General features: G+C 33.9%; 1 protein-coding gene across 1 annotated transcript in view; it reads left to right on the forward strand.

The window, feature by feature from the left end:
- Positions 1-4,036: 4,036 nt before the first annotated feature.
- The window catches only part of LOC106467894 (alpha-mannosidase 2C1-like), a 39,971-nt gene continuing 16,382 nt past the window's right edge, over positions 4,037-27,625 (forward strand). Inside the window, exons 1-3 of the mRNA XM_022396103.1 lie at positions 4,037-5,329; positions 11,602-11,828; positions 18,258-18,431. Coding sequence (XP_022251811.1) covers positions 5,221-5,329; positions 11,602-11,828; positions 18,258-18,431 — 510 coding nt within the window. The 5' untranslated portion in view covers positions 4,037-5,220. The remainder of the gene's footprint in view (positions 5,330-11,601; positions 11,829-18,257; positions 18,432-27,625) is intronic.

Below are 27,625 nucleotides of genomic sequence, written 5' to 3' on the forward strand. Positions count from 1 at the left end.
CTGCAGGACATTTCCTATATCTGTGTTTTGTGAATACTTTTGAACTTATCTGTCAGTTGTCAGTGGACTTGAATATCACAGATATTTAAGCTAAAGGAAAAACCCTAGAGTCTACAAGCTAGTTAGTTATAGAAGAGCCATCTATTATATATTTTTTGCTAATTTTGCTGAAGTGAACAAACTCTTTTTATCAAGATGTGAACCTACATGACCAAAATATGATGTATTGTGCTGTCTTTAACAAGTATGGTGTCCCAGTTGATTATGCACTAGCAAGGGGTTAGGAATGTATGGTCTTTCCCTAATCCATAGTTTACAGTCTTAGGTAGGTTGTAGAATGTCCAGTTTTGTGGTAATGTGCATTATTATGGATGAATCTAACATATCCTGTTAGTACATAGCATCAAATTCACATCAGTTCTATGTAATATGGTTGACAGGAAGACATTTGAATGGAATAATATCTGCTAACTGATTCAGTGATCCTGTAGAAGGTGACCGTCCAGTGCTGCTCAAGTATTTATACTGTGTTTTCTGCTTTATCTATATAATAAATATTATGTTTCACTTTACATCAGTCTGTCTTCTTAGCTTAAACTCAGACATGCAGTTAAACTTAGGTTTATTTTGCAATTTTCTTGACCAAAGTGTTATAAAGTGGAGCTATCTAATACTTGTGCAGAAAACAGTTTCACTTGAGAATATCACAAAATTATATCATGATGTAATTGGTACTAGACAGAGACTAGATTACAAAGATACTTATTGAGACTAAAGAAAGATAATATTTTAAATAAGTTTTTATTTATTTGTTATTAAGTACAAAGCTACACAATGGGCTATCTGTACAATACTCAATTTTTAACATTATAGGCCTTCAGACTTATTGATGAGCCATATGGGGGGCTTTTTTTAACGAGGAGTAATATTTAAAAATTAGAACATCAGTTAGCCATCCAGAATATTTTTTATGGTCTTCCTAAAATTAATAATGAAGGATGTCCCTTAGGACCTTCATATAATCATGCTTTGGCTATTTTCTTAGCAGATTTTGATGTTTTCTTACTACTAATGAATATGAAAGACAGTTTCAAGTTTTCTGATACAGTAAAACAATTGAAGTTTGGTAGCAATGTTTATTATGCTAGTTTTGATATTGAGTCTTTGTGTGCGAATCTACCTTTAGAAGAATCTATACAGGTAAGCGTTGTTTTGATTTTTAATAACAACTGATAATCTGAGCATTTCTAAATGTGTATTTTTGAAATTGATGAATTTTTGCAACTAAGGAGTCATATTTCCTGTTTGATGGCATTCTTTATGATCAGATTGATAGAGTAGCGATGGGCTTTAAATTGGCTTCTTATTTGTACAATCTTTTTCTTTGTTATCATGAAATGCAATGGTTTGAAGAGAAGACTATCTGCAGTCATTTAAATTGCTATACCACCATAGGTATGTAGATGATACTTTCACCATTTTTATAAACTGTTGACTTGCAATCTGTAGGTCATGGATTCAAATCCATGTCACCTAACATATTCACTCTTTCAGCCATGAGGGTATTATAATGTCATAGTGAATCCCACTTTTCATTGGTATAAGTGTAGCCCAATAGTTGACAGTGGGTTTTGTTGACTAGCTGCCTTCCCTCTGGTATATCACTGCTAAATTAGGGATGGCTAGCTCAGATAGCTCTTGAGTAGCTCTGTGCAAACTTCGAAACAAACCAAACCTTTATAAACGATCATGTTTCTGAATTTCTGGAGTGCTTGTACAGCAAACCTAACAGCATAATGTTCAGTGTTGAACATTAGTAACATTAAACTCATTGTTGGATAAGCTGGTTCCTAGCAGGATTGTAATGTTGCAAGCTATATTTTTAGTGTTTTGATTTAGCTGTTTCCTAGAGGGTGTTCATCATTTTTGTCATGAAAGTTGAGAACTGAAAAGTTTTGCCTAATACTTAGAAACAGCGGTACAATTGAAAATATGAGTAGTCAGTGATAATTGAGTTCAGTTCTAGTTAGTAAGCTAAGCAGTGAGTTAGTGAGCACTGATTGATTGATTGAATCAGTTCTGTGTCAGAAAAGTTATTCAGTGTTATTAGTGAAAGTTCGAGTATCTATTCTACTATTCATTTACTCATGAAGATGCAAATTTATTTATTGATCAAAGCTAAGTAAATTAGACATGGATACCATTTGTCTTAGAATCTCTATTAAAATGTTGTATTTGAAGTCAGGCCTATAAGTGAAAGTGGCTACATCAATTGTTAAAGAAGAAATAAGCTAGTTCATTATTGTTATGTTGACTTGATATTATTTTTACCAAGTAGTTCAAAAACACTTGCCCAGAATAGAATGCATTAAAACTCTGGTGACAGAATTGAGATTATTTTGGTGATGATAAAATGAAACTGTGGGTAAACTTTAAGATGACAACCAGTGCAAAATGTGAAATGATGAAAGTATTAAAAGAAAGGGAAGAAGAAAGAAACCAAAAATTAAAACAATAACAAGAAGAAATAGACAGAAAATTTAAAGATGTCCAAGAAAAAAATGATAGAAAATTGGAAGAATGTTACAGGAATTTAACTATAGAGTTAAAAGAGAGAGATGTAATATTTAAAGAAGAATTAAAAACAAAAATAAATATGACTGAAGGCAAAATCAATGAAGATATTGGAAATGTATAGAGGGATTACAACAAAAGTGATATTAAAGAAGTACAAAAAAGAGATTATTAGGTAGAAAAGAACATTGATGACAAAATAAAACATTTGGCAAATTAATTGTTAAATGCAAAGAGTAAACTAGTCAAACCTCTTTCTGCATCCACCAAAGAATTCCAGCCTAAAACACCATATACTACAAAATATGAAATAGGAGAACCTTTTTGGTGTACATATTTACCACTACTGGTGGACCATCTGTTTAATTACAATAAGACTTTCCTGGACTAATCCAGCCATGTCACTACCAAATCCAATTCTAGACTTTACCTTGCCAATTCACAACATCACCTAATAGAAAAAAACCAACAGACTATGATGGAAAGGTACCAAGGGAGGCATATTAGGCTTGGTTTAAAAATAACTTCCGGAGTGAAGATGTGGAATAGTGAACAAGAAATTATTAATCTTGATGCTAATTTTTAAAAGGACCAACCTTAAGACATTAAGTAACCTTCCAGTTGAGAGCCCATAACAATTGCAAAGAATTAGTTGCTGTTATATCCAACAGTATGAGGTATCCAGAGTAAAGTTCTGGAACAGAATATAGAGGAAAGAAGAGACCTTAGCTGAACTTGCAGAAGAGTTGGAAAGGCTTGCTCAATTATTGTAATTGGATGCTCCACATGAAATGGATTTGTTGGCACATGAGCAATTTATAGATGCCATAATAGATGAGGATATGAAAACTAAGCTGGAACAAAATATATGTACATCTTTAAAGGAAACTCTGCAGTTGGTGATGAAACTTGAAACCATTAAAGCCACAGATAAACAATTAAAGGCAGTATATAGAAGTTATGGTATCATCAAGTCAAGTAGTATTGAAACATCAGCTCTCTCTAATGAGTCTATAAGAACTGAAAGGATTAGTTAGACAACTAGTTACATAGAATGAAGGAAAAACCATAAGGCAGTAGATGTTGGAAGTGTGATTTGAAATGACATATTGCCTGGAACTGCAGACAAAAGCCTATATAAAATAAGAACTCCTCCCAAAAAGATACCAGAGAAAATAGAACTGTTATAGATGTGGGAATAGCCATTAAAGCAGAGACTGTAAGTAATTGGCAGCTGTTATTAAGCTAAAGAGTCCAACCAGACCCAAGGAACAACCAAAATTCTCAAAATGTTTAAGAGTGCTTTCTCTGTGGTATGCAGGCATATCATGCATTTTCTACCTTTTTATTTTAATGTAGAAATTTTCAGAATTTATTATTTATTTTCAGTGTATACAGTTTTCAAAGAAACATGGATTAGAAAACATTAAGTTGGTTTTGTTCTAACTATCTCTGTTCCTTTGTTATTCTTTGGTAATAATACTTGCTTTGCCCACGGAGGTATTGCTGCAAAAATGTTATGCAAGAAAGTCAGTGACAACATTGTCCTTCACTGGCTGAATAGGTGATATCTAGGCATTACAGCCTTCCCTATGTTGAATGAGAGTGAACGATCAATTGGGTAGTGCTAGTTGTGGTGGGTAAATCCAATATTTCCTTTTAACTAAGAAGCATTGGATTGATAATTCTACAATAATTCTAAAGTGAGTCAGTTGACAGGAAGACAACTTGAGGGGGAAGAACATCAGTTAATTGATTTTATGATCCTGTAGAAGATAATCATCCTATGTTCTACACAAGTATTCACACTTTTTTTTCTATTCACTGATTGATATAAATTATTCATTGGTTTACAGAACAAGTCTTTCCTCATTATTTTTCTTAGCTTAAAACTCAGTCAGTTTAGTCAAACTCATACTTGCTCCATATTTATCCTACTTGATCATCCCATTGTCAAGCTGACTTACAAAGACAGTTGGATGTTTCACAAAAACTTCATATATTAACGACCATGATTTCACCAGTAAAGGCATCATCAGGTATCTGTTTATTCTTTTATTGCATTAGTTCACAGGCAGTAAAATAGATTTCACAATGATTGTTTAATGAATTTTGATCCTGCCCATTGAGTTGTACTATCAAGGTTCCCAGTTACTCCTTTACATGTATTCCTTAATCTTTTTGTTTAGTTTACTGCTGGTTAATGAAATCCATGTTCAGATGTCAGATTCAGACTTCTTGTTCTTTTGAAAGCTCAAGCTCACATTTAGGTATATTTGGGGCTTGTGTGTTGCATTAGGGAAAGGGGTATCTTGACTAGGATATTGTTGATTAAGATAGTTTTTGAAGTCCTATTTCAAAATATTTAAAGAAGTGGGAGAGGCTTAGCTCAATAGTTAGTTAATCATTTCATTCCTATCTAAAGACAGGTACATATATATTTATTTGAAGATATTTGCACCCAACATCAACTTTTTGTATGTAAACTACACTTATTTCTTCTTTGCAGGGAGCTCAGTGGATGGCATAGAAGAAGAACTTATTATTGTAAACAGTTTGTCTTGGAAAAGAACAGAGCTACTTGAAATAAATTGGTCACTAGAGGAAGTTTCTCGCAGGGTGTGGATTGAAGGAGTTGGAAAGGCTATGCAAGATGCAGGAGATGAAAAAACAACACTTGTCCCTGTGGTGGTTAATCCCTTTGGATACCAAGTTCTCCGTGGAATATCAGCAGTTAAAGTACCTGTAACAGCAGGTAGTGTAAACTTAATATGTAAATTTTGTTTTATTTTATCTGGTATAATCACATAAAATACTAAACTTTCATTTGACCAGTATATTAAATAAAGTATTCCTGCACTGAAGATGCAAGAGTTCATTTTGTTTTCTTCTTAATTTGATAGATATCCCTATGATAAGGTGAAGAACAGTGTTTTATCTGTATTAATTGTAATGACTGTTTTTGTATACTATAGAAAATGTATAAATAGAATATTTTGACTGAAAGTTAAAAATCAGAAGTTTTTCATTTAACAAGTAAAATAAAAGCTCCCCAGTGGCATAGCGGTATGTCTGCAGACTTATACCACTAGAAACTGGGTTTCAAAACCCGTGGTGGGCAGAGCACAGATAGCCCTTTGTGTAATTTTGTGCTTAATAACAAATAACAATAGTACAATAAGAAGAGAATGAAACTGTTGAATTTTACCAATGTTTTATCAGTAATCTTAAAAAATTAATAGTTACAAGGTTACATAATACAATAAATGGGTACATAAGAAATCAGTTTGCATGTTGAGTTAAGATTACCAAAACATTATTAAAGAAAGAAACAAAAAATAAATATTCAATAAAAAGCATATCTTATTGCTTGTGTAATGAATTTGTTTAGATTAAGTTTATATTTTAAAACATGCATAGCTTATAGTGTTAAATATGTATTGCAAAACTCCTGCCTATTCTCCAAAGTTCTAGAAGATTCTCGAGAGTAAGAATTAACAATTTTTGTATATATGTAAATGCTTAAATGTAGCTCAGTATTATTACGTAAAACTAAAATTTCTAGAATGCCTCCACATGCCTATAAATATGTGACGTGTCGAAAGGAGAAAATATCTGTTATTAGTTTGCTATAGTCAGTGAGCTATAAACTTCGGAAGCTATAAATGTGATTACTATAACACTTACCAATAAGGAAAACTTCAAATATTTGAACATGAACCTTCACAGAGTTCAAACATTACAAATTGTTTAACTTCAGTGGATTCTCATTGGAAATTAGTATTTTTATGAAAACATTACATAACGAAGGACAAAACTAGCTAGCTTCGCGTTAAGTGAAATATACCTACGTCAACTCGTAATCAGCTCACTCATTGTGAACCCTCATTAAGATATCGAAGAAATTCCAGATTAAAAGGAAGACTTTATATTGCTTGTAAGTTTGTGAAATTTTTGTTTATAAATCATTGTTTGTAATAACTGTTATTGTAAATTGTATTGTTGTGTGTATATTAGAATGTATTTGTGTTAAAAAAGAAAACTGTGTGTATCAATCTTGTTGGCAAATGTCATAAACTGACTATATATCAGCTTTAATTTAACTACTAAATCCAAATACGATTTAACTACTAAATTTGGATTTATCAGTTAACTCAATTTCAGGCTATTTAAAATTCTAATACGTAACACTTGGCAAATTCAATATGTTCATCCTTTATTACACGTATGGATCCATAAGCTTATTTTCGTCATAACCATTCATGGGTGGTATTTGAATGTAGTATAGGTTTCTATCTTCTTGTAGTATTATAATATTTATTCTGAATTAATTCTTTGTTCTGAATATGTGGCCAAGAAAACTGTTAAATTGGTCTTGTATGAAGTTACTTCTATTCATCTCAAAGTAGGTAATACCAGGGACAACATTGCTTAATATGATATTGTATAAGAATGTCAACAGCAGTCTCCTTCAACAGTTCAGGTAATATCTAGCAGTTGTAGTTAGAATGAACAATCATGTGGGTAGTGCGTGTTATGTTGGAAACTAAGGAGTCTGGCATTTAAAGTGTCTGGTATATAATTTCATCATGAATGGTTGAATATTGCAGAACCTGTAGAAGCAATCATGTGATATAAATAAGAACTACAAGTACACACACTATGTTTGTTTTGCATCATATAATAAAGATTGTACATTGTGTTGTATTTTTGTGTCCAGCCTTATTGTTCTGTTTAACATTGATTTGGTTAACTAAGAGTTTTAGTAACAATCCATAATTGATATCTTGAATGAATTTTCAATTATTTAGTGGACCTATCTGATAGCTCTAACAATAATTCAGTTCACTTATATATAACACAGACTGGATAGATAGTAGAATATTTTGGTTCCTTAGCCACAGAATATTGTTATTGTGGAGTTTGCTATTAGCTGCAGAAGTGTATACTGTTCTTTACTTGAACTCTTGCATTATTAAGTTTAAGAAGGCTTCTGTTTCAGCAAATGACATTCTAAACAACTGGAAAAAAGACTTATAACTTAGAGGGAGAGTCTGTCATTAAGGGGAGATAGTTGTCTGAGAGAGTAATTAGGGTGCTAGACTCGCAATCTGAAAGTTGCAAGTTTGAATCCCATCATTGGACATGCTTGCTCTTTCAGCAGTGGGGGCATTATAATGTGTTGGTTAAAGTATAGCCCAAGAGTTAGCAGTGGGTGCTGTTGACTAGTTGCTTTCCCACTAGTCTATCATTTCAAAATTAGGGATAGCTAGTGCAGATAGTCCTTGAATAGCTTTGTACAAAATTCAAAAACAAATCCTGTCCTGGATGTTGGACTCTTACCAGTGCTCTAAAGATCATTGATTTTGATCTTATTGCAAAGTATGACCAAGGAACACCAAAATCAGTTGATTCTGTTACTTTCCTAAGGATTGACTTTGGTTTGAGGGAAGCATGAATTTAGAATTTTGGTGAGTCCCAGACTAGTAGGGGGTGGTTTAAAGAAGACTCCTAGACTTATGGCTGCCAGAGTGATTCATCTCCAGCTTTGCTTGAAGCTATCTGAGAGTGATGGAGTGAAACTAGAGGGGTCATTGGTGGACAATTTGCCAAATGAAGCCATTTCACCAGCAGGTGAGACATTGGAAGTTGAACCACAAAGAGATTTGGATCATGGGGCAATGGTATGCCTCCCTAGCCAGGAGTTACACTATTGACATGAACATGATTTACAAAGGAGTATGTAGTTGAGCAGAGCTGCCCAGAGCACTTCATTGCTCTGCTACCCTGGATCATGAATCTACCAGTTGTCAGATCATTAGAGCCCCTGAAAGCCTTTACCATTCTGTGCCAACAATGCCAAAGATATTTCAGTCAGGAGATGACTGGATGCTGGAAAGCAAAATTTCTGGCCAATTTATGGATCACTGTAAGTGAGGCAAAGCAGATCAGTATGCTAACATTAAAAAGAACTGTAAAAGAAGCATTTTGAATAGGTGAGTGCCTGAAATGGTTACTGAGTCTAGCCCTAGACTTCATTGAGCATTTACATGAGAAGCAACTCTAGAACTGCAAGACAATCATTATTGAGCTGTGCTGAAGGTTTAACCTTGAGGAAATAAAAAGTAATCCATTGAGTTGAATTCAAGACTTGGAAGGGGGTGTCACTGAAAGCTTAACTGCTGATTCAGATGATTTGTAATTGCTGTGATTACTAACCTGCAAGATAATATCTGGTAATACCGTGTGCTTGTTATGTTTTTTAATAATCAACAATATTTGAATTTTAATTCTGAAATATTTGGCAGGTAATGAATTTTCATGGAATAATAAGAGTAACAGTGAAACTCGCACTGTATCTGAATGAAAACACAGTTTTACTAATAGTAGAAATGGAAAAATTTATTTAAAAACAAAATACAAGTAACAACATTTCAAACTCCTTAGGTATAAGATTGTAGGGGGTGTTGTATATATTTAGTTGCATTATTATATTGGTAGTCAACAGTGCAATATCATATATGAACACATTTAAAGAAATACTTAATATAGGCATAAAAGTATTCCTTTGTGTTGGTTTACTGTGGGTTTAAGTTGTTGTATTACAAGTGTTTCTTTGATTTTTCCTTTATTTACATTTATTTTTCTGTTTAATATGTTTGTGTCTTCTCTGCTTATATTGTGTTTCAAACATGGTGAAAGAACATACATTCAAATGTGGCAACTATGTATGATTGTGATATGCCAGCTGCATAAAGGTAGGTTGGATCCAGCTGGATTAGACTGTACCTTATACTCTGACCAATTTGTTCTTTAATGTAGTAGTTGGAACAGGCACATTACATGCAAAAGCATGTAGAACATATTGATAAGCTGCATCCATATGTCACAGATGAGCCCCTGATGCACTGGATTGACCAGGAGTCTGGTGAGTCAGAGGAGGTTAAGGACATTGTCTTGCATCATCTGGATCTGCTTGATGAAGGAAAGAAATTGCACATTCTTATCTAGCAGTTTTTGATCAACCAGATAAAGAGCCACTGGAGTTTGAAGCAACTACCATTTCTGACTGGTGGACAAAACACAATATTGACCTCCAGGACAATATGGGTGGGATTTATTGCCAAAACTAAGACAGTAATTTGTCAGGTAACTTATGATTGAAAGGAAGTAGCATTCCTTGTTTTCTGAACCCTCAGGTAGGAAGACATAGCAGAATGTATGAATTACATGTTGTGACTACTACTTGATCTTTGAAGGTAGAACAACTAGGTAGCTGGAAGGCTACTGAAGGTGTAGTTTTGGAGCATGAAAATGCTAGCTGTAACTGTAATAGGGGAAGGTGGAAGGTAGCACTTGTGCAGTGAAACCCTATAATTTGTGCCATAACTGTTATTTGTAAATGGAAGTCTCTAAGAGAGGACAATAAAAGTGTTAACAAGGACTAATGGTCAAACCTATGTTTTAACCCCCATTCTTTTCTACTGGAACCAAGAGTTGTTTAATTAACATCCAGATGACAGGCTGATTTTAGAGTCTGGTATGCAGGTTCCTGTTGTCTAGCAAAGACAGAAGTGGTCAGCATGACCATAGGTAGCTGTTTGAATGGAAACCTGGGGAAGCTAGGGGATCAGGAAGTCCTTGACTTCCTTTGGCACATGTCCTATGGGTGGGGATGGGCATGGGTGCAAGTTAAGCTTATAGATGTGTGATTTGACCAGTACCTAAGTTATGGTTATGACTGGGCTTTATGACCCCCTTTTCCTTAACCTCCACACACAGTAGGACTGACCAATTAAAACTCATATTTGAATAATGCATATATGAAAATTTGATTTTTCCTTGGACAATAAACTAGAAAAAAAATAAGCCTATTTAGTTCTGCAACCAAGTGCACAGATTCATGGCACTCAGTATGTTGGTGTATGTGAATATGCTAATGTGTTCTTGCTGTGACATGTTGCCTTTCACAGATGAATAAACTGATTAGATGGTACAAGAAAGGCACGAAAACCATAAAATTAAAGGAAAATAAATGTGAAAAGGTTCAAAATTGAAACTGTAAGTATCTTTAATTTAAAATGTGGCGACAAATGATGCATTCATAGAAAGCAAAAAAAGGTATTATTAATTTGATTTAAAATTTTTCAGATTTTAATTTTTTGTATGTTAATTATTTAGCTACTTTTAGGATAAAGAAAATAATAGACAAATTATATAGTTTTTACCTCAAAAACTTTTCATGTTTATTTACAAGGTTCTAGAAGTTATACAAATTAAATATGAAACTGTAATATGAAAAGAAGTATATTTATTGTTAGCATGAAAATCACATTGCACTTCAATTGGCTTAGTAAAAGCTTTGGAAATTAAAAGAAAAATCAAGGTTGGTAAAATTGACCAGTTTGTTGGCATAGGGTTAATTGTATATTACTTGAATAAAATTATATAATATTATGTAGTACTATGTTATCAAATAGCAAGAAAATATTCTACATTTTGAATGCACATAATATTACATTCTAGTCTATATTTTACTCTTCCTTTTAAAGTTGTGTAATACACTTTTAATGTTCATAGAGTTAAAAATATCTTGTTACATTATTAAAGAATCATTTATTAAATTTGGGTTCTATATAATATGTAACATTTTAGAACTGACATTGTCAAAGTTACATGGCACTGTTGGTTTGGCTTTCTATCAGAATTAAATAGGAAAAAAGTTGCTTTTATAGACAACTGAAGCTGGCTAAGCATTAGTTGTTGGTAGGTATCAGATATGATGTTAAATACAATAAGACTGATAATAATTCAAATTCACATTAAAATATATGTCACTTAAATTATTGGCAGTCTTTTTGTGATTTGATATCACACATTTTACTTTCTTAAGGGTATATGCTTATTTTTGTAAAGAACTGCTGTACTGATTTCAGTAATGTGTTCTGTAAACATTTATTTCAATAAACAAACACTATTTACAGTTACAAATTTTGAAAATAAAGTGGTGATTGTACTATTTTCTAGATCGACGATCAGATGGTTCTGTGTGCTTAAAAAACCAGTTCTTAGTCGCTATTGTGAACCACCAAGGAGAGGTTACGTCCTTGCAACTCCTGGAAAAACCAAGAGAACTTATATCAGTTGGTCAAGTTGGAAATAAACTTGTGATGTTTGATGATATTCCTCTCTACTGGGATGCATGGGATGTGATGGATTACCATCTAGAAACAAAACGCTCTGCCATCAACAAGGTTTTTTGTTTTTTAATTTAACTAATGCCTTTATGGAACATGTACATTTAAAGCATTTAAGTACTAATATGTTGCTATGTTTTATGAGAACAGTTTCTAGATTTGCTTTGTCAGTCTGTTTTTACTCAACCCTCTACTGGCACATTTTTATCTAAACATTTAGTTTCATCAGCCTCTATGGATAGATGAAAGAAATATCTATTAGTACAGTTAAGTCATATTTTTTCTTTTAATTTGCAATATTCAGTAATATGTGTAATTTTGAAAATATTTATGTAAAATTTTTTTTTTCATATAGAAAACCTATTCAGGGTCACAAAATATTTGAATAGAAAAAAAAAGAGGCAGTTTTTCATCAAAACTGTGCATGTACAATGAAATATTTAACTGTTACATAATTTATAGATGATTCAACAAGTACAATTATTTGTCTCAGAACTCAGTTTACAGGAACAAAGTTATGAACTGTTTCATAAAAATCAGTTAAAGTATTCACACAGTGGTATAGTTAAAGTATTCACACAGTGGTATTGTATTTATTTTCAGTTACAGTGTAGCCATGAGTTAAAAATCTTTGGAAAAAATTTTTAATTATCTCGAAACTTAAAAAGTCAAGGAAAGTTGTTCTTCCCCTTATTTCAGAGCCTTCATGCATGTACTGCTACTTAACTATGACATAACATAATCTCAATTAGTCACTATACTGTTGTATCTGGTGATAATTATCTAATTACTTGTATACTTTGTAATAGATTAAATAAAATATTCTTTTATAGATAACAATGCAACATTTTATATACTATTATGTTGCAATATCCTTTTTTTTTAGATGTTTGTTTTTGCAATGCCATAATCTTAATGTTACTAATTACATCAACAAGATGACTATTAAGCCTAATAAGCCTGTCTGTTTACATAATGAACTAAACTAGTAAAGTGGAACTCAGTTACTTAAGATGATCCCAACTGTTCTTCTATGATATAACAAGAAGCATAATAGGCTAACAAAAAGGTTTAATTATTGATCTTGTTAATCAGCTCAGCAATGGGTAATTTATGATATAAACCCACCAACAATGTACTCTGCTGAAAGTCAGTTGAAATAGACAAACTTTGCATACAAAATTACCAATAGATACTCAATATTCTCCAATACTAAAAGGTTATATTAAGAAAGCCATCTTTAAAACGAGTATGTACTTACAAAATTAAAACTATCTGTAACCTTTCTAAGAAGACTTTTCGTGAATGTATAAAAAAATTTAAATTAGAGATTAATCATCTTAATTTCTTAGCAAATTGTACAGGTGTTGGTTTAATCCCAAAGTGTATTTCTGTGAAAATCCATTTTGTTGATAAACCTTCCAAACATATCACTAACACTAAGATCCCAGCCAACACATGATGTTTCTACAATTTTGCTGAATAGTTGTGCATTATAATGCATGATGTTGTCAGTTTTACCAATGCATAACTATTCAACAACATTGAAGAAATGTTATGTGTTAGCTGGGTTGCACTTTCTCAATGAATTTTACAAATATTACAAAATGGAAGTGATTATTTGTCTTTAAGTTATAAATTGAAGTTTTTAATTTACATGTTAAAGAAGCAGGTTGATTCATATGTTATGGCCTTACCTATAAAACAAAAGTTGGGATTTTAATGGACAAGATTGTCTTGAATATGAAGAAAAACTATAGAAGAAATTTGATACCTTATCTAAGTCTCATATTACTTTGGGACTACAGATACTAATAAAAATAATGAACACATAGTTCTACCTCAAAGTTATAAATTTCTTCCTAATATTACAGAGAATTTAATCCTTGTTATTGAGTCTAACTTAATCTTTTCCTTTCATCTAAGATTAAGAATAAATTTTATCTGCATTCAAGTCTCATCATCAACACTTGTACTAAAAGCAAATGAAATTTTATAAAAGATCAAATGCTTGACTTTAAGGCTCTCATATATAATAGAGATGTTTTCATAACCAAATCTGACAAAGCAACCAAATTATTTTCATAAACAAGAGTCATTAAAATGAATGGGCCCCCCCAGTGGCATAGCAGTATGTCTGCGGACTTACAACGATAGAATCCAGGTTTCAATACCCATTGTGAGCAGAGCACAGATAGCCCATTGTGTAGCTTTGTGTTTAATTACAAACAAATAAACAAAATGAAGGGATTATAAATTTATTAACAGATGGTTCATATAATCAACCACACTAAAAACTAGGAACACTTTGAAATAGTGTTTCATCTTAAACCGTAACCAGACTTCTAAGTTATTATCATGTAATTTTATTACTCCATAGTTTTATGCACTACCTGCAATACATAAAGGAAATATCCCATATTGCCTAATTGTTAGTGGTATTAAATCTTCATCACATCTTATTGTGAAATTCATAGCAGATAAAGTTTCTTTCTTATCCTCATAAAATAAACACTACATTAAAGATTCAACTTACTGTTAATCAGATCCAGTCTCCTAAGCTATCCCATAATAATGTTATGGTTTTTTTATACATTATATCTTTATTCACTTGAAATTAGCAATATAATAAAGTTGACAAAAACTTGAATCATATATCCACTTTTTTTTCATGTAAATAAATTCTATTATCAAATTGAAGAAATACCTAATGGATTGCCTTTCTCCCCAATACTTTGGATATTTTCATGGATTATTTTGAAATCACTGTTTTTCTAACTGTCACGTAAACCAAATATTTGGTTGAGATATATAGATGATACCTTTGTAGTGTGGAGTCTCGGTGACATTAATTTGCAATATAAACAATTCACAGAGTATCATTAAGTTTACAATTTAAAATAAACAAAATAACCAGATACCATTTTTTTGGTAATTAGAAACTGATTTTTTTATTCAAAACATCAGTTTTTTAAACATTTTGCAATCACTGTACTGCAGCATATGGATTTGTGTCACTTTTTTTTTCAAAAGTTGGCATATTTCTTACTCTAAACTTACAGAATATTTTGTATTTCGTTCAACAATGTTTGACCTTTTCAATGACATGAACTATCTTGAACATGTGGCCATAGATAGAGGATATGACCTGACAGTCATTTATGAGATTATTATCAAAATATCTTGTAAAATGAATTTGTCTGAACTCATGACACTTTCACCTGTATACAAAATGAAGGTAAATTTATTTGCATACCTTATTTCCTTAAGATCTCAAACCATGCAGAAAAACGTTTTATTCTAGACATATGGACTGCCAGTTTGCTTATAGACCTATTAACAAAATTTGTAATTTTCTTATTTCTTTCACTGAAAGATAACAACTTTGGGCTAGGACAGATTTTATTAAATAAAGTGTGAATGCCAGTGTCTATATCAGTCAGACAACTTGAAGTAAAAAACACATGTTGCACTTTATTATGAGTAGCTTAACATGCTATTAACTATAATCACCATATCCTGTGGCAGGGGTCAGCAACCTGTGGCTCTTTAAGGAGATTTGTGCAGCTCGGGCTATCTGCTGTGTCCACTGAAGGAAATCGAACACCTGATTTGTAAATCTGAAGACTTACTGCTGACCTGCTGGGGGACATTTTTTTAGGGTAGACTGTTAAACAGTTAGAGCATATTGCAGCTCTTAGACAAAAACAAAAAATGGCTCTTCTTCTTTGAAGGGTTTATTTCCTATGGGATAAGACCAAATTAATTTTTTTCCTAGGGTAACTACACTGAACTGAATGTGAGAGAGTTGATGGAAATAATTGAACAGAAAGATTTTTTCTTCAAATAAGGATGAAGGTCCAGGAATTTAAGTCCTCTAGTTGTACTTTGCATTAATATTGTATAAATATATATACATATTTTGTATCTCTGCTTTAACTTTGTCTTGAATATTTTGCCTGACATAATTGCTATTGTGTTATTTAAATAAAACATTAATTCAAAATGGACATTTAACATGTTATTGGAACAAATTTTTTAAATATAGTAATATGTATATTATTGCATTGTTTATTTTCATTCTGCCTGATGAGGGCTCAAACAGATGTGCCCAAAACATGCAGAAAAATATCTTTGTTTTACTATAATGAAGTAAATATGTTCTGAAGTTTTTTATTACCTTTTACAGATTACAAGCTAAACAGTTGTTAGTTAGGCAGTATTATGAGGGAAAGTTAAAATAGAATTGTGCTGTGCATCTGTTTTATCTGGAAAGTAAGGGAAAAGAAAAAAATGTGACCATCTAGAATAGCATTCAGACTAATCTTTTTCTATATTTTTTAATTTTTAATAACTAAATTCAACTGAGTTGATGCTATATATCTTTTAAGGTCACTTTCTTTTCATACAGAATTAAACACTGCAGTAAAAACACACAGTGATTTTGTTTATTAATATTTTTTTTTATGAATATGTTAATGCATTAATATTCTGACTGGCCACTTTCTTAGTATTCCCTTCACACACACACATGAGTATAATGCTTCATTTATTTGATATTCAAAATAAGCTGACAGAGTGATGTGCCAGGTAAATGCTTTGGCTCTATAAATATAAAGATGTAATCACATTATTGTTAATCTACAAGACACAGGGAAAGAATGTTTCTTTCATTGTATAACACTCCATTTATCTCATGTACAAAGTAAACTAACAGTATGATGTGTCAGGTGATTGCAGTGTATCAGTGTGTGTCTATCTAGCAAGATAACTACTATCAAAGACAGTTTCTCTCACTGGTCTTTCAAAGACATCTGTCACCAGAGTTTGTCAATAAGAATAAACTATGGTCACTAATCTCTGGTGACAGACTGAAGGAAATGTGTGAGAGGCAGGTTTGTAGAGTGTATCAGACTATATTTCTTTGAAGGACAATTTCATGAGTAGTGTTAAGAAATTGGCTATTTCCTGGCAATGTACCATTCAAGGCATGTCTTATGAAAACCAAAGAACAGTTCTGAAATCACCTTTGAGATGCAAACAGTAAAGCATAGCTTCAGTAGTATTTAGGCTCCTTACTGTGGATGGAGAGCAGTTGGAAGCATGTGTAGTCGGATGAATCATGTTTCACCCACATCAGGTACTCTATCCTGCTTCTGTTATTCCACCAAAGTAAGCTTGCTAGAAGAGATAGTGTAATGGTGTGTAGAGTATTTCTGTTGACAGGGGAATTCATAAGTTGGTGTTGTGCCAGACAACTAGATGTACTTATGATGATACAAAAATAGGCAGGATTTTCAGGAACAGCTAAAAACAAATTCACACTCATTTCAGTTCAACATCTCATAAATAGATATTACTGATTAATGCTGGTAAATAAAGTGTCACAAAATTCAAATGTATTTTCATGAGTGTAGGATTTTAAAAGTTGCCCATGATAACACTTATTGAAAACTGATTAAATGAATTATAAAAATTATGCTTCTCTCCATCATGCAGTGTACACAAATTGCTTACAGAGTTACTGCCTTAGGAAGAAAATGTTTAGAAGTGATAGAAAGCATCCCTATTGGCCAAAATTGTAGATGGACTACTACCTCAGCCAAGTGCATGTACCGTGGAATACACACACATGACTAGTAGTAACATAAAAAAAACTTTCATAACTGCAGTCAGTTGGCTGGAGAAGTGGAAGAATGCTAACACAGCATTCAACCGATGGAACAGTTTTGCAAACAGGCACAGAAAATATTGGTAGTGTACAACATGCAATCTTCTAAGGTTGATGATTTGCTTTTACTACCATGTAGCACTGATGCCACCTCTTAATTTGGATATTGTCCTTTTTTGTCTTTTAGAAGGACAAATAAACTCCAAAGTGTACCTCATGAACATAATTATCAACATTTATATGTTTTTAAAATCTTTTTTAACTATGTGAGATATACATGACTGTTTCATTTATATTTAATACAATAGTTATGATTTAGATAGTTATAAAGCATGAGTGTTAAATTTAATATACATAGAAATGATAATTTATCACAGGTTTTCTTACATTACTGTTTACAAATCATTTGTTGTGTAGTTCAATTATTGTGAATTGACATCATGTTACTCGAACCCTCTGAATTTTTTCCCATTGCTTTTAGTGTATTGTTACATAATAACATCTTATAGTTTGTAGAACTATTATATATATATATAGGTGACCAAGTTAGTGTAAAGTAAGTAAATTAGTGATAGTGAAAGTAAGACAAAGTTAGTGAGAGATATAGTCAAATAGTTCTAGACTGTGTTTTTGAATTTAGCCATAAAGAATGTATAGTGGTGATTGCTCAGTTTTCACTATATATGCAGTTTGACAGTGAGGTGATCAATGTGTGAAGTATTATGTTATTGTTAAATGTGCTTTCAGTGGTGAAAAACGTAAACAGTTATTACATTTGCAAGAATGATAATAAAGGTTTTTCATTTATATTTCAGGTTATTCATCCATTGACAATTATTAGGAAAGGACCTCTTGAAGTAAAACTGGAGATGTCAGCTAAAGTAGGAGATCACAGTGAATTGAAGCAAACATTAACTCTGGATGCAGTTCATCCTTACTTGAAGTTTGACATTGACATTTCATGGTTTGAATCTCACAAGTTTCTAAAGGTACAAAATGCAAATTACATTAGTGTGTACTGTGAACATTCTTTATTTGAAATGCTTGAATGCGTAATCTTATACAAAGTTCAAGGTATTTAGTAATAACTATGTGATGTAATAGAATAATTAGAAAATTATCCTTAATAACTTTTCAGTGTTACATTTGCATTACTTTATAATTAACATCTTATCATGTTGGTAAAATGACATTTATGAATAGCAGTACACTAGAATAACTTAATGTTGTTCTCAGCAATGCAGTTCTGAACAGAGTAATGTGTGTGACTTGAGTCTGTAGATATGTGCATAAATTATTCATAAATTTTGGGTTGTTTTAAGTTGCTGAGTTTACTTTTACATTTTAATTTTTCATAGCTAAGTAAATAGATAAATAAATAAATATATATATATATGTGTTTTTAAAAAAAATTAGAACTATACGTTAGGTCTATAAAACATTGAACATGCTGGCTACAACAGTTTGGTACTAGCTTACTGTTATAGGTAGGTGTATCCTATAACTCACAGTCTGTAAAATATAATCTCTGTATATATTTATGTGTGTAAATATATACATATTTAACTCCATTTAATCAAATAAATTACAAATGATATCACAAAAGTCTACTAAAAGCAGGGGCATGCACAATGGGGCAAACAAAAACATAGACCCCCAATAATTTATGCATATGGATTTCATCACTTTGGTGAGTGTAATATGATTATTCTTATGCCTATGATGTATCTGCATTGTTGGTATGGTTTATTTATTTATATATAGAAATCAAAATTCAACATATATTGTGGGAAGCACAATCAGCCTGCTAATGCTACAGGGGTCTATTTCAAGACAAAAAGGCTGATGCTTCATCAGAAGAATGAGACTATGTGGAAAACGTTAAATACCATAAGCAGCTGTGCTGTAACTGTACAATCAAGATTTTTTTTACATCACAAAAATAGAGGTGCCCAAACCCTCTCAAATCGACTCTGCATATGTGAGTGTAGAGTTATATAAAAATAACCTAAATGAAATGAAAAGAATTTGCTATTTTAGATGTTGTATAACAGGTCAATATTACATCACATTTATATCTGTGAGTAATACCAAAAGATGAAGCTCCAAAACATACTTACCTCCTCTCACACTACAGCTATTACTCGATTGCCAGGGTTTCTACTTTTGCCCATCTAAGCATTGGTCTGATTTTTCTCGCATGCTCCAGTCTTTTATAACCCATTTAATTGCCCTTAGCAATATTCGTTTCATGACACTCTCCACCTATATCAGTGCACCCTCTATCCTGGTACTGTATATAAGCACCTCATTCAAATAATATTATCACTTTTTCTTAACAAAGCATTCACTAATGGGTTTGTCTGTACTACGATCATTGGAGATACTTTGAGCATTCTTCATGTTATCTAGTTGATTTTTCTAAAAAAAAAAGAAAATATATGGCATGAATTCCTGGATTATTATTTCCGGCATGGAGGTCAATTAGGTCTCTCCCATCCCACCTCTGATACCTAGTGCTGCTCAACAATTGGGGAGGGGCAGTCACTCTCAGTTGAGACTGTCAGTGACCTTATTCATAGTGAGATGGAGGTATATACTTGGATCAGTGGTGTTCCTCCAGGGGGCTCTGAGGCTGCAATTGAGGGCAATCCTGGACATTCTGGAGAGAGAGAGAATTTTGATTTGCTTTTTCCTGCACCTTTCTTTATTCTGTTGGCTTCTCAGGAGTCCACTTTGTGAGATAAGCTGCCTCAGGCTTCTTTTCTTCAGTTGGTATACCAAGTGTTTGATGTTTTTGAGTCTTTTGGCAGTTGCTTTTGATCCTGCACCTTCCTTAATGGTTGAAAGGTCTGGAAGTGAATACTTACTTCTCCCTCCAACCACTGATATTGTGGTTTATGCAGGGAGGTTTACTGCTCAATTACATGAAGGGATAGCTATGCCTTGCCTGCCATGTTTCTCATAACTATGTAATTTAGCCTATCACTGTCAGGTGAAACTGTGGGAGCATATTCCAACTCTCAAAGAATACATCTGCTCCTAGAAATTTGGGTTTCTAGAGTAGAGTTTGTAGTTAACCCGATTAGATTGCAACTTTATAGGGTTCGCCTCACCCTATATACGTTGTCGAGCTATTTATTATCACTCTAAACTTTGTTCAAAGACCCTAGGATCACAAATCCAGTGATGACGAGCTGGGACCTATGCTAGCATGCATGTTGATTTGATTGTCAGCTTCTACATTCATCCCTGTTGTTGGTTGCATCTAGACTTTCCTCAGCTCCTACAGGGGATCATAGTTCCAACCATTTTTTAGTGTCCCGATCCCCGACATCAGTCCCTTGGTACCCAGAATAGATTTTGTCCACATCCATGGGTTCCAATTCTTATTCAGAGTGCCACCAGTGGCATTGGTAATTCTTCCATGCCTTTGAGGTCTGTGGGGACTCAGCTCCGAGAATTTCTGGATGGATCCATGGGCAAAAAAATGGAAAGAGGTGAGCAGGGTCACTGTGTTTGATTCGTTACATGAGTGATATATCAGCAAATAGAAAGATATGAGGTTCTTATTTTATATTTTAGCTTGTAAATATCGATAATTTGAGTTTCTGATTCATACAAAACTATACACTGAGTATTTTGACATTGCAAACATCTTATTTGCTGCATTCAACATCACACATGACACACAAATGGATGTTTAACTGTTTTTTTAAATATTTACTTTTAAATTTAGAAATTAAATAATGTATAATACTAAAATTTGAATTATAATCTACAATTTGATACCAAACTTATTTATGAAATAGTAGTTCAATAAAATTTTGAATATGAGTCAATATATGCGATGACATGGCATTTGACCCATGACCCATCTAGAGAGGGTTAAGGGGAAAATTGTCATGTTCCATTCTGACAATTCTATGGTGGTGTCTTGAATTTCCCATCAAAGGGGCACTTGGGCCAGAGCTTTTTGTTTTCAAACCTAGGATCTCCTTTCTCGAGACCACTCCTATCATATCACCCTACTAGCTAGTTTACCATGCTCCACAGGTGATGACTTCAATGGCAGATCAATTGTTTCGACCCAAACAGATTCTCCCAACAGAATAGATGCTGCATTGCAAGGTTTTTCTACTGAGTTGGCTCTCATTTTGAAACAGTGGTGATTGGTGGGTTGGCCACTTATTGGTACACCCAACTACTGGCAATTTGGTATCCAGTACTTCACCCTCGGGGTTTGGCAATAGATGCATTCCTTCAGGACAGGACAGGATTACATCTTCAGGCGTTCCTTCCAATTCGTATGTTACCCAAGGTACTAGCTATGATTCGTTCTAGCCAATTGTCGGTTCCTGTCAACAGCACCAAATTGGCAGCTAAGCCCTGGTTTCTGCTTCTGTGGTACCTTCAGGAGTGCCTATCTCTTCCATTTCCTCTTTGGCCATCTCAGTGGAGGCAGCCATGATCTGATATCGTAAACCCAGCTATCCAGAGCTCAAGTTTCAGGCACGGAGGCTATGCAGTCCTTCTAAGGTTGCCATGTAGCTGTCTCAGTCTTTGCTTAATACCGTGATGGACATTTACCAAAGGAAATGGTACACATATCAGCAATGGTGTATTGAGAGGAGGTTGAACCCACTTCGATTAGAAGTACCAACCATAACTCGTTTTTTAACCTGACTCTTTGGCACTGGTTTTGCATCTTCCACAATCACCCTGTGTAAGGCAGCCTTATTGACTATCTTTTGATATTCGAGACAAAACATACTATCCAGCTTTCTCACATCATTTTGTGTCCTTTGTCCCAAATGTCCATTTTAGTTACCTAACTGGTATATTAAGGTAACATTACATGCCCTTTCTCAACACCCATTTGATACCTTAGACTCATGTGCCATGTATCACCTTTCCCTAAAGGTTTATTTTGTGTTTCTGCTGACCTACAGACATTGCTGGTCCGAGTGATTTGAGCTGACTGTGCATAGGGTGCTTTATAATTATACCTGCATTTTCAGACCGGTTCTTCTTCCCTAAGATCCTAGCAATGAGGGGAGGGGATAATTCCTTTTCATCCATTCATCTGATCACTATTTCTCATTTCTGTGACTGATCAGGTCTCGTTCTTTTGTTATGTCCAGTGAGGGTCTTGAAGGTTTTGTTGTCTGCACTAATGCCTTTACAGATGCTAGACAGTGACTTTTTATTCATTAGAATCATTCAGTTTCCCAGGATTTACCCCTGGTTACACTGCTGAGGTGGGTACGAAACTGATCCATTGCTTATTCCGGGCTCTCTTTGAAGGCGAGGAGACTTCTGTGAGTCATGTCTAATCAGGTTCATCACATTTCTATGTCCTAAGCAGCCCAGTTGAATTGCCCACTGGAGAACATTGTGTGGACTGGTATGTGGACCTCCCCCAATTCTTTTATCTCACATTATTTGCCTTCCAACTACCCCATGTAGCTGTCGTAACTACTTCTTTACTTTTAAAAATTTAGGGAACTGGGTTCACCTATAGCACTGTTTCCAGAGCACTGTTCCTCAGGACTCCCTATCGTACACCCCCCCCCCCCCATTCTACTTGTGGAGCTAGGGGGTCTTTGCCACACCCAGTTTCCATTCACTGGGGTGGTGGACAGAGGCTTTTCCTCTCACGGAGAAGAGGATGAAGTTAAGGGCTCTCCTACCCGGATCCCTGGATGTTTTATTTTTTCCCAGACCTCAGTAGAAGAAGCACCAGCCTACACAGGAGCCTATTCATAACAACATTTCAGATTTGATGCTCACCTATCTGGTTGGGTTGAGTATGGCCATTCTTTTTGATCAACATTGGTTTAGTACATTGTTCATGAAAGAGGGTTCATTGTCTCCTTGTAATTCCAAATGCAGAGTGGTCCCATCTTGGGTTCTTGTTGAGCACAATTTGTTCAACATCCTCCCCAAAATTCCAGAGACAAGAAGAATTTACCTTGCCCACTCAGTTGGGTAGTGAAAATGGGTGTTCACAATTCCTTCCAGACTTGATGAGTTCTGTTTCCTTAGGTTGAGTTTGGCATACAGGATCCTGTCATTCTGAGCCTGGGGTGTTGCCTTTCAGACTTCTTCAGGTTGAGGAGAAGGTTTGTCCACTATGGTGTTGCTTACCTTTCATCGTGATTCCAGTGGCTTGAAGTGCATCACTATATGGCTACAGGTTTGGATCAACTCATTCCTCTTGTCACCAACGTGGGATATAGGAACCATGGCACTATAATTTCAACCCCGAGCAGTGGAACCTTGGCTATCTGTTTGGAGCCTGGCCATTAGTAATGGTAAATCATTTAAAATTCCATCCACAGTACATGAATTAAATTCTGGGTGAAGAGCATACCTGTTTTGGATTTAGTGCAGTTCCCCCACTAGGTTGCCATTCTTCTATCAACACACCCATGATCTATATAGATGCTTTCTATATGGATAATGCCCTCACCAGCCCCTCCATCTTCTCAATGTGGGATTCTAGCTGTGGTGTGAGAGAAGGTAAGTATGTTTTGGAGGTTAACATTTTATTACATCAAAAATGTATTTCCAATAATACTTACCCTCCTCCCACACTCTCCCACCCTTCCTCACCACTAAGAGTTGGTGTTAGAGATAGTGGATTGAGTCAGTCTCAAAAAAGTGATAACATTATCTGAATGTGGTGCTTATATACATACCAGGATAGAGGGTGCATTGAAGTTGGTGGAGAGTGTCATGAGAAAAATATCACCATGGGCAAGTAAGTGAGGTATAAAAGACTGGAACAAGTGAGGAAAGATCAGACCAATGCTTAGATGGGCAAAGGAAGAAACCCTGGCAGTCGAGTAATAGCTGTATTGTGAGAGGAGGTTCCTCCAGGATGGTATAAGTACTCCAGCGTGCTGGACAGACATAAAGGGGATATTTACAGAACCCACGACTTCCAACTTTATCCCAACTCACTGCATGTGCATACAATTGACTCCATTACATACTAAGGTCATGTCGATTAACAGGGAGGACATCATATAGATCCCATGCAGTATACCACATGTACATACACAGCTACCAGGCTTGACTCCATTTAACATTTGAAGAAAAGTGGACTGCTACATAATATATTGTTTTGATAATTAAGAAACTGGTGTTTTTAAACTCAGACATCAATAACATGTACAGAGATCTATCAGTTGCATAAATACTTGATCTCCTTAATACCTTGAATATTAATTTAGAGTATTCTTTTATTTTTACCGACATTGTTTTGGCAGATATCATTTTTGTACAATGAAAAGTCACAAATGGTCGTTATATAATAACATTTTTGCTGCCATTTAGCGACCAGAAATGAAACTGTTATTTATGAAATATGGCAATAATATATGCTTATAAACTGAACTCAATGCGAAGTAATAGTTTCCTTTTTATTATTTCCCCATAAAAATACGTGTGGTATAAGAACTGAAAAATATTAGTGTTATACAAGCTGTGAAACACTCAATAGTGGCAGTTAGGTGCCCAAATAAGATTATAACTCCATATTAGCAGTTATTTATAAGCATCATAGAGTAATAGATTGATTATGGCAGCCATTATTTTCTTGGCCCACTCCAACATACTAAGCACAACCATGCTTAGTGATAGCCTGTTCCCAAGTGCTCTTTAAATGCTTTTATGTCGTAATAAAGCCATTGAGAAAACTTCTCTCATTTTTTGGCTAGTGTGGCAGAAGGAAAAATAAAAATAAACACTTTGGCTCTAGTTCCCAGTTCAACAACACTTTTTGATGATATTGGGAGCCTCACAAGCTGTGAAACAATTAGGTGCTCAAGTAAGGCTATGGCTCAACTTTAGCAATTATTTGTAATCATCATGGAGTAGTAGATTGAATGTTGTGGCCATTTTTTTCCATCCATTTCTACATACTAAGCACTACTGTACTTAGTGATATATTACTAAAGTAATATGGTAAGTTGAGTTTTTATCTTGCATTACCTCAGATGTTATGTGAGAAGCCAAGTTTTCATTGCAAGTAGCCATATAATTAATAAAATAAGTCAGTATTTCATCAATCATATTCTTATGAGGTAATAGAAGAAGTCACCAAAACATCATGCATTAACATGTTAAATAAGTCGAGGTTGCATCATATATCTTTGATGCCATACACTAACTCTAGGTTTTATCCTTATATATCATAAGATAGTGCAAGAAGTTTGCACCATAAACAAATTTCAAAAGTAAAGTATTAAGTTAAAAGCTGATCTTGCACGTATGTATAAAGGCTACACTATAGTTATACCTCAGAGGTAGGTGCAAGAATTTATATTTTTATCATGTGTATAGTTTTCTTTAGCAGAAGTAAAGATGAGATCATCCGTTTACTTGTTAAATAATACAAGATGACAGAGTGGGTACATCGTGCATGTATCGTATATATTACAAGATTATATAGGTCTATATCTTAGAAGCAATAGAATAAGTCTTGTTACAATAACTTCATGGGATGAATAATCATTATTTTATCAGTAAAAAAAGAACCATGCATATGGTGAACAACGTGTTTATTTACAGATGAAAAACATATTTATTTACACTTGGAGGTATCAATATAGGTATATATTCCAATACAATAACTTCCTCTCACATTATAGCTTTACTCGACAACTACTGCCCTCTATATATGTAAATTTTCATTCTCCACTAGCTTGTGCTCCCACCTACATCTCCATGTTTGCATGTGTTACAGCTACATTGTAGCATGTAAATAAGCAGGTGACAATCCTTCACTGATAGGAGTGCAACACTCCCTCCTAGAGCAGCTGACTCCCTCTATACTGTAGAGTTGGCACACTCAAGTGCAGATGTATTTTAATTTTACTTATTTCTATTTCATATTTCGGCAGTTAGTTCAATAAATGACTTAGCTGTTTTTACATTCTGCATTATACCATGATAATCTGTAGATTGAATTTGTTGTATCCACTCAAGCTTTTTTCTTTGAATTGTCAAAATAGTGTTACAACTATTACATCTTTTGTAACACTTGACACTGTACAACAACTGCCATTTCTGTGGGTTTGGGTTTCATTTTTTCAGTAAGGTGATTTTTTGCTTCTTTTGCCACAAATTGGACATGTGACTTGATGTGGCTCTTGTACCAGGACCAGATGTATCCTGGTGTGTCTGGTTTATATGATGACGTTTTGGACAGCCTTTTACCACCTTCTTCCTTTGCCATGCAGTCAAGGGCTATACCTATGAATGTTTCCACATTTTTCGTCGATCATTCCTTGACATAATTTTTAGATAATTAGACATATGTAGAATGAGTGATTGGCAGTTTAGCCATGATGGACGATTTCTAAAGAATTTAGTAAACAAGTTAAGTCACATAACATTAATTTAGTGAAAGTGAAGTGAGACTGTGTGACTAATAGTTTAGCCATAATGGGCGATATTTTAAGGTGAGTTTCACATTTTAACAGATATAAGAAGAAGAATTTATCTTGTCAGAAGGTAAAGTAATTGAACCCGCCTGTGTGGACTTTGATGAAAATGAGACAATTAATTAAAGTTCTAGATACAACTGTGGTAACCCACAGGGTAATGTAAGTGAATTTATTGTAGATTGTATAGTAAGAAACAGAGATAAGGAGAATAATTTGTCTTGTCAAAGGGTGTACTAAAGTAATTGAAACCGCCTATGTAGACGTTTGACAAGAAAGAGAATTATTTAGTTTTTGATACAACTGTGATATCCTATAGTATAAAGAATTTTTATACATATATTTGACTTGCTTTGAATATATTATTTTAAAACAAGTGGATTGTGTGCTGTCCATTTACTGTTGACATTTATTTCCAACAAGTCACAGACACCTACTGTAAAATAATATGGTCCCATAAATTTGACAGTATATGATATTGCAGGCAGAAATATGGAAAATCCATGATAACTTTATGACCCATTACTTACACCACATTCCAATTTTTTTTCTGCCTTTGGGTTTCATCTCCCTTCAGCTGCCATTCTCCAATATTCCCAGAGGATCTAAAAAGGTGGGTTGTTAATTGTTTTCTTGGAGATTCCATAGAAAATAAAGGAACCCACCTCAAAGTATAAAAAACAAACATATACTGATATATATATATATATATATATATATATATATAT

This window comes from Limulus polyphemus, unplaced genomic scaffold (assembly GCF_000517525.1).
Source record: "Limulus polyphemus unplaced genomic scaffold, Limulus_polyphemus-2.1.2 Scaffold2782, whole genome shotgun sequence".
Classification (NCBI taxonomy): Eukaryota; Metazoa; Arthropoda; class Merostomata; order Xiphosura; family Limulidae; genus Limulus; species Limulus polyphemus.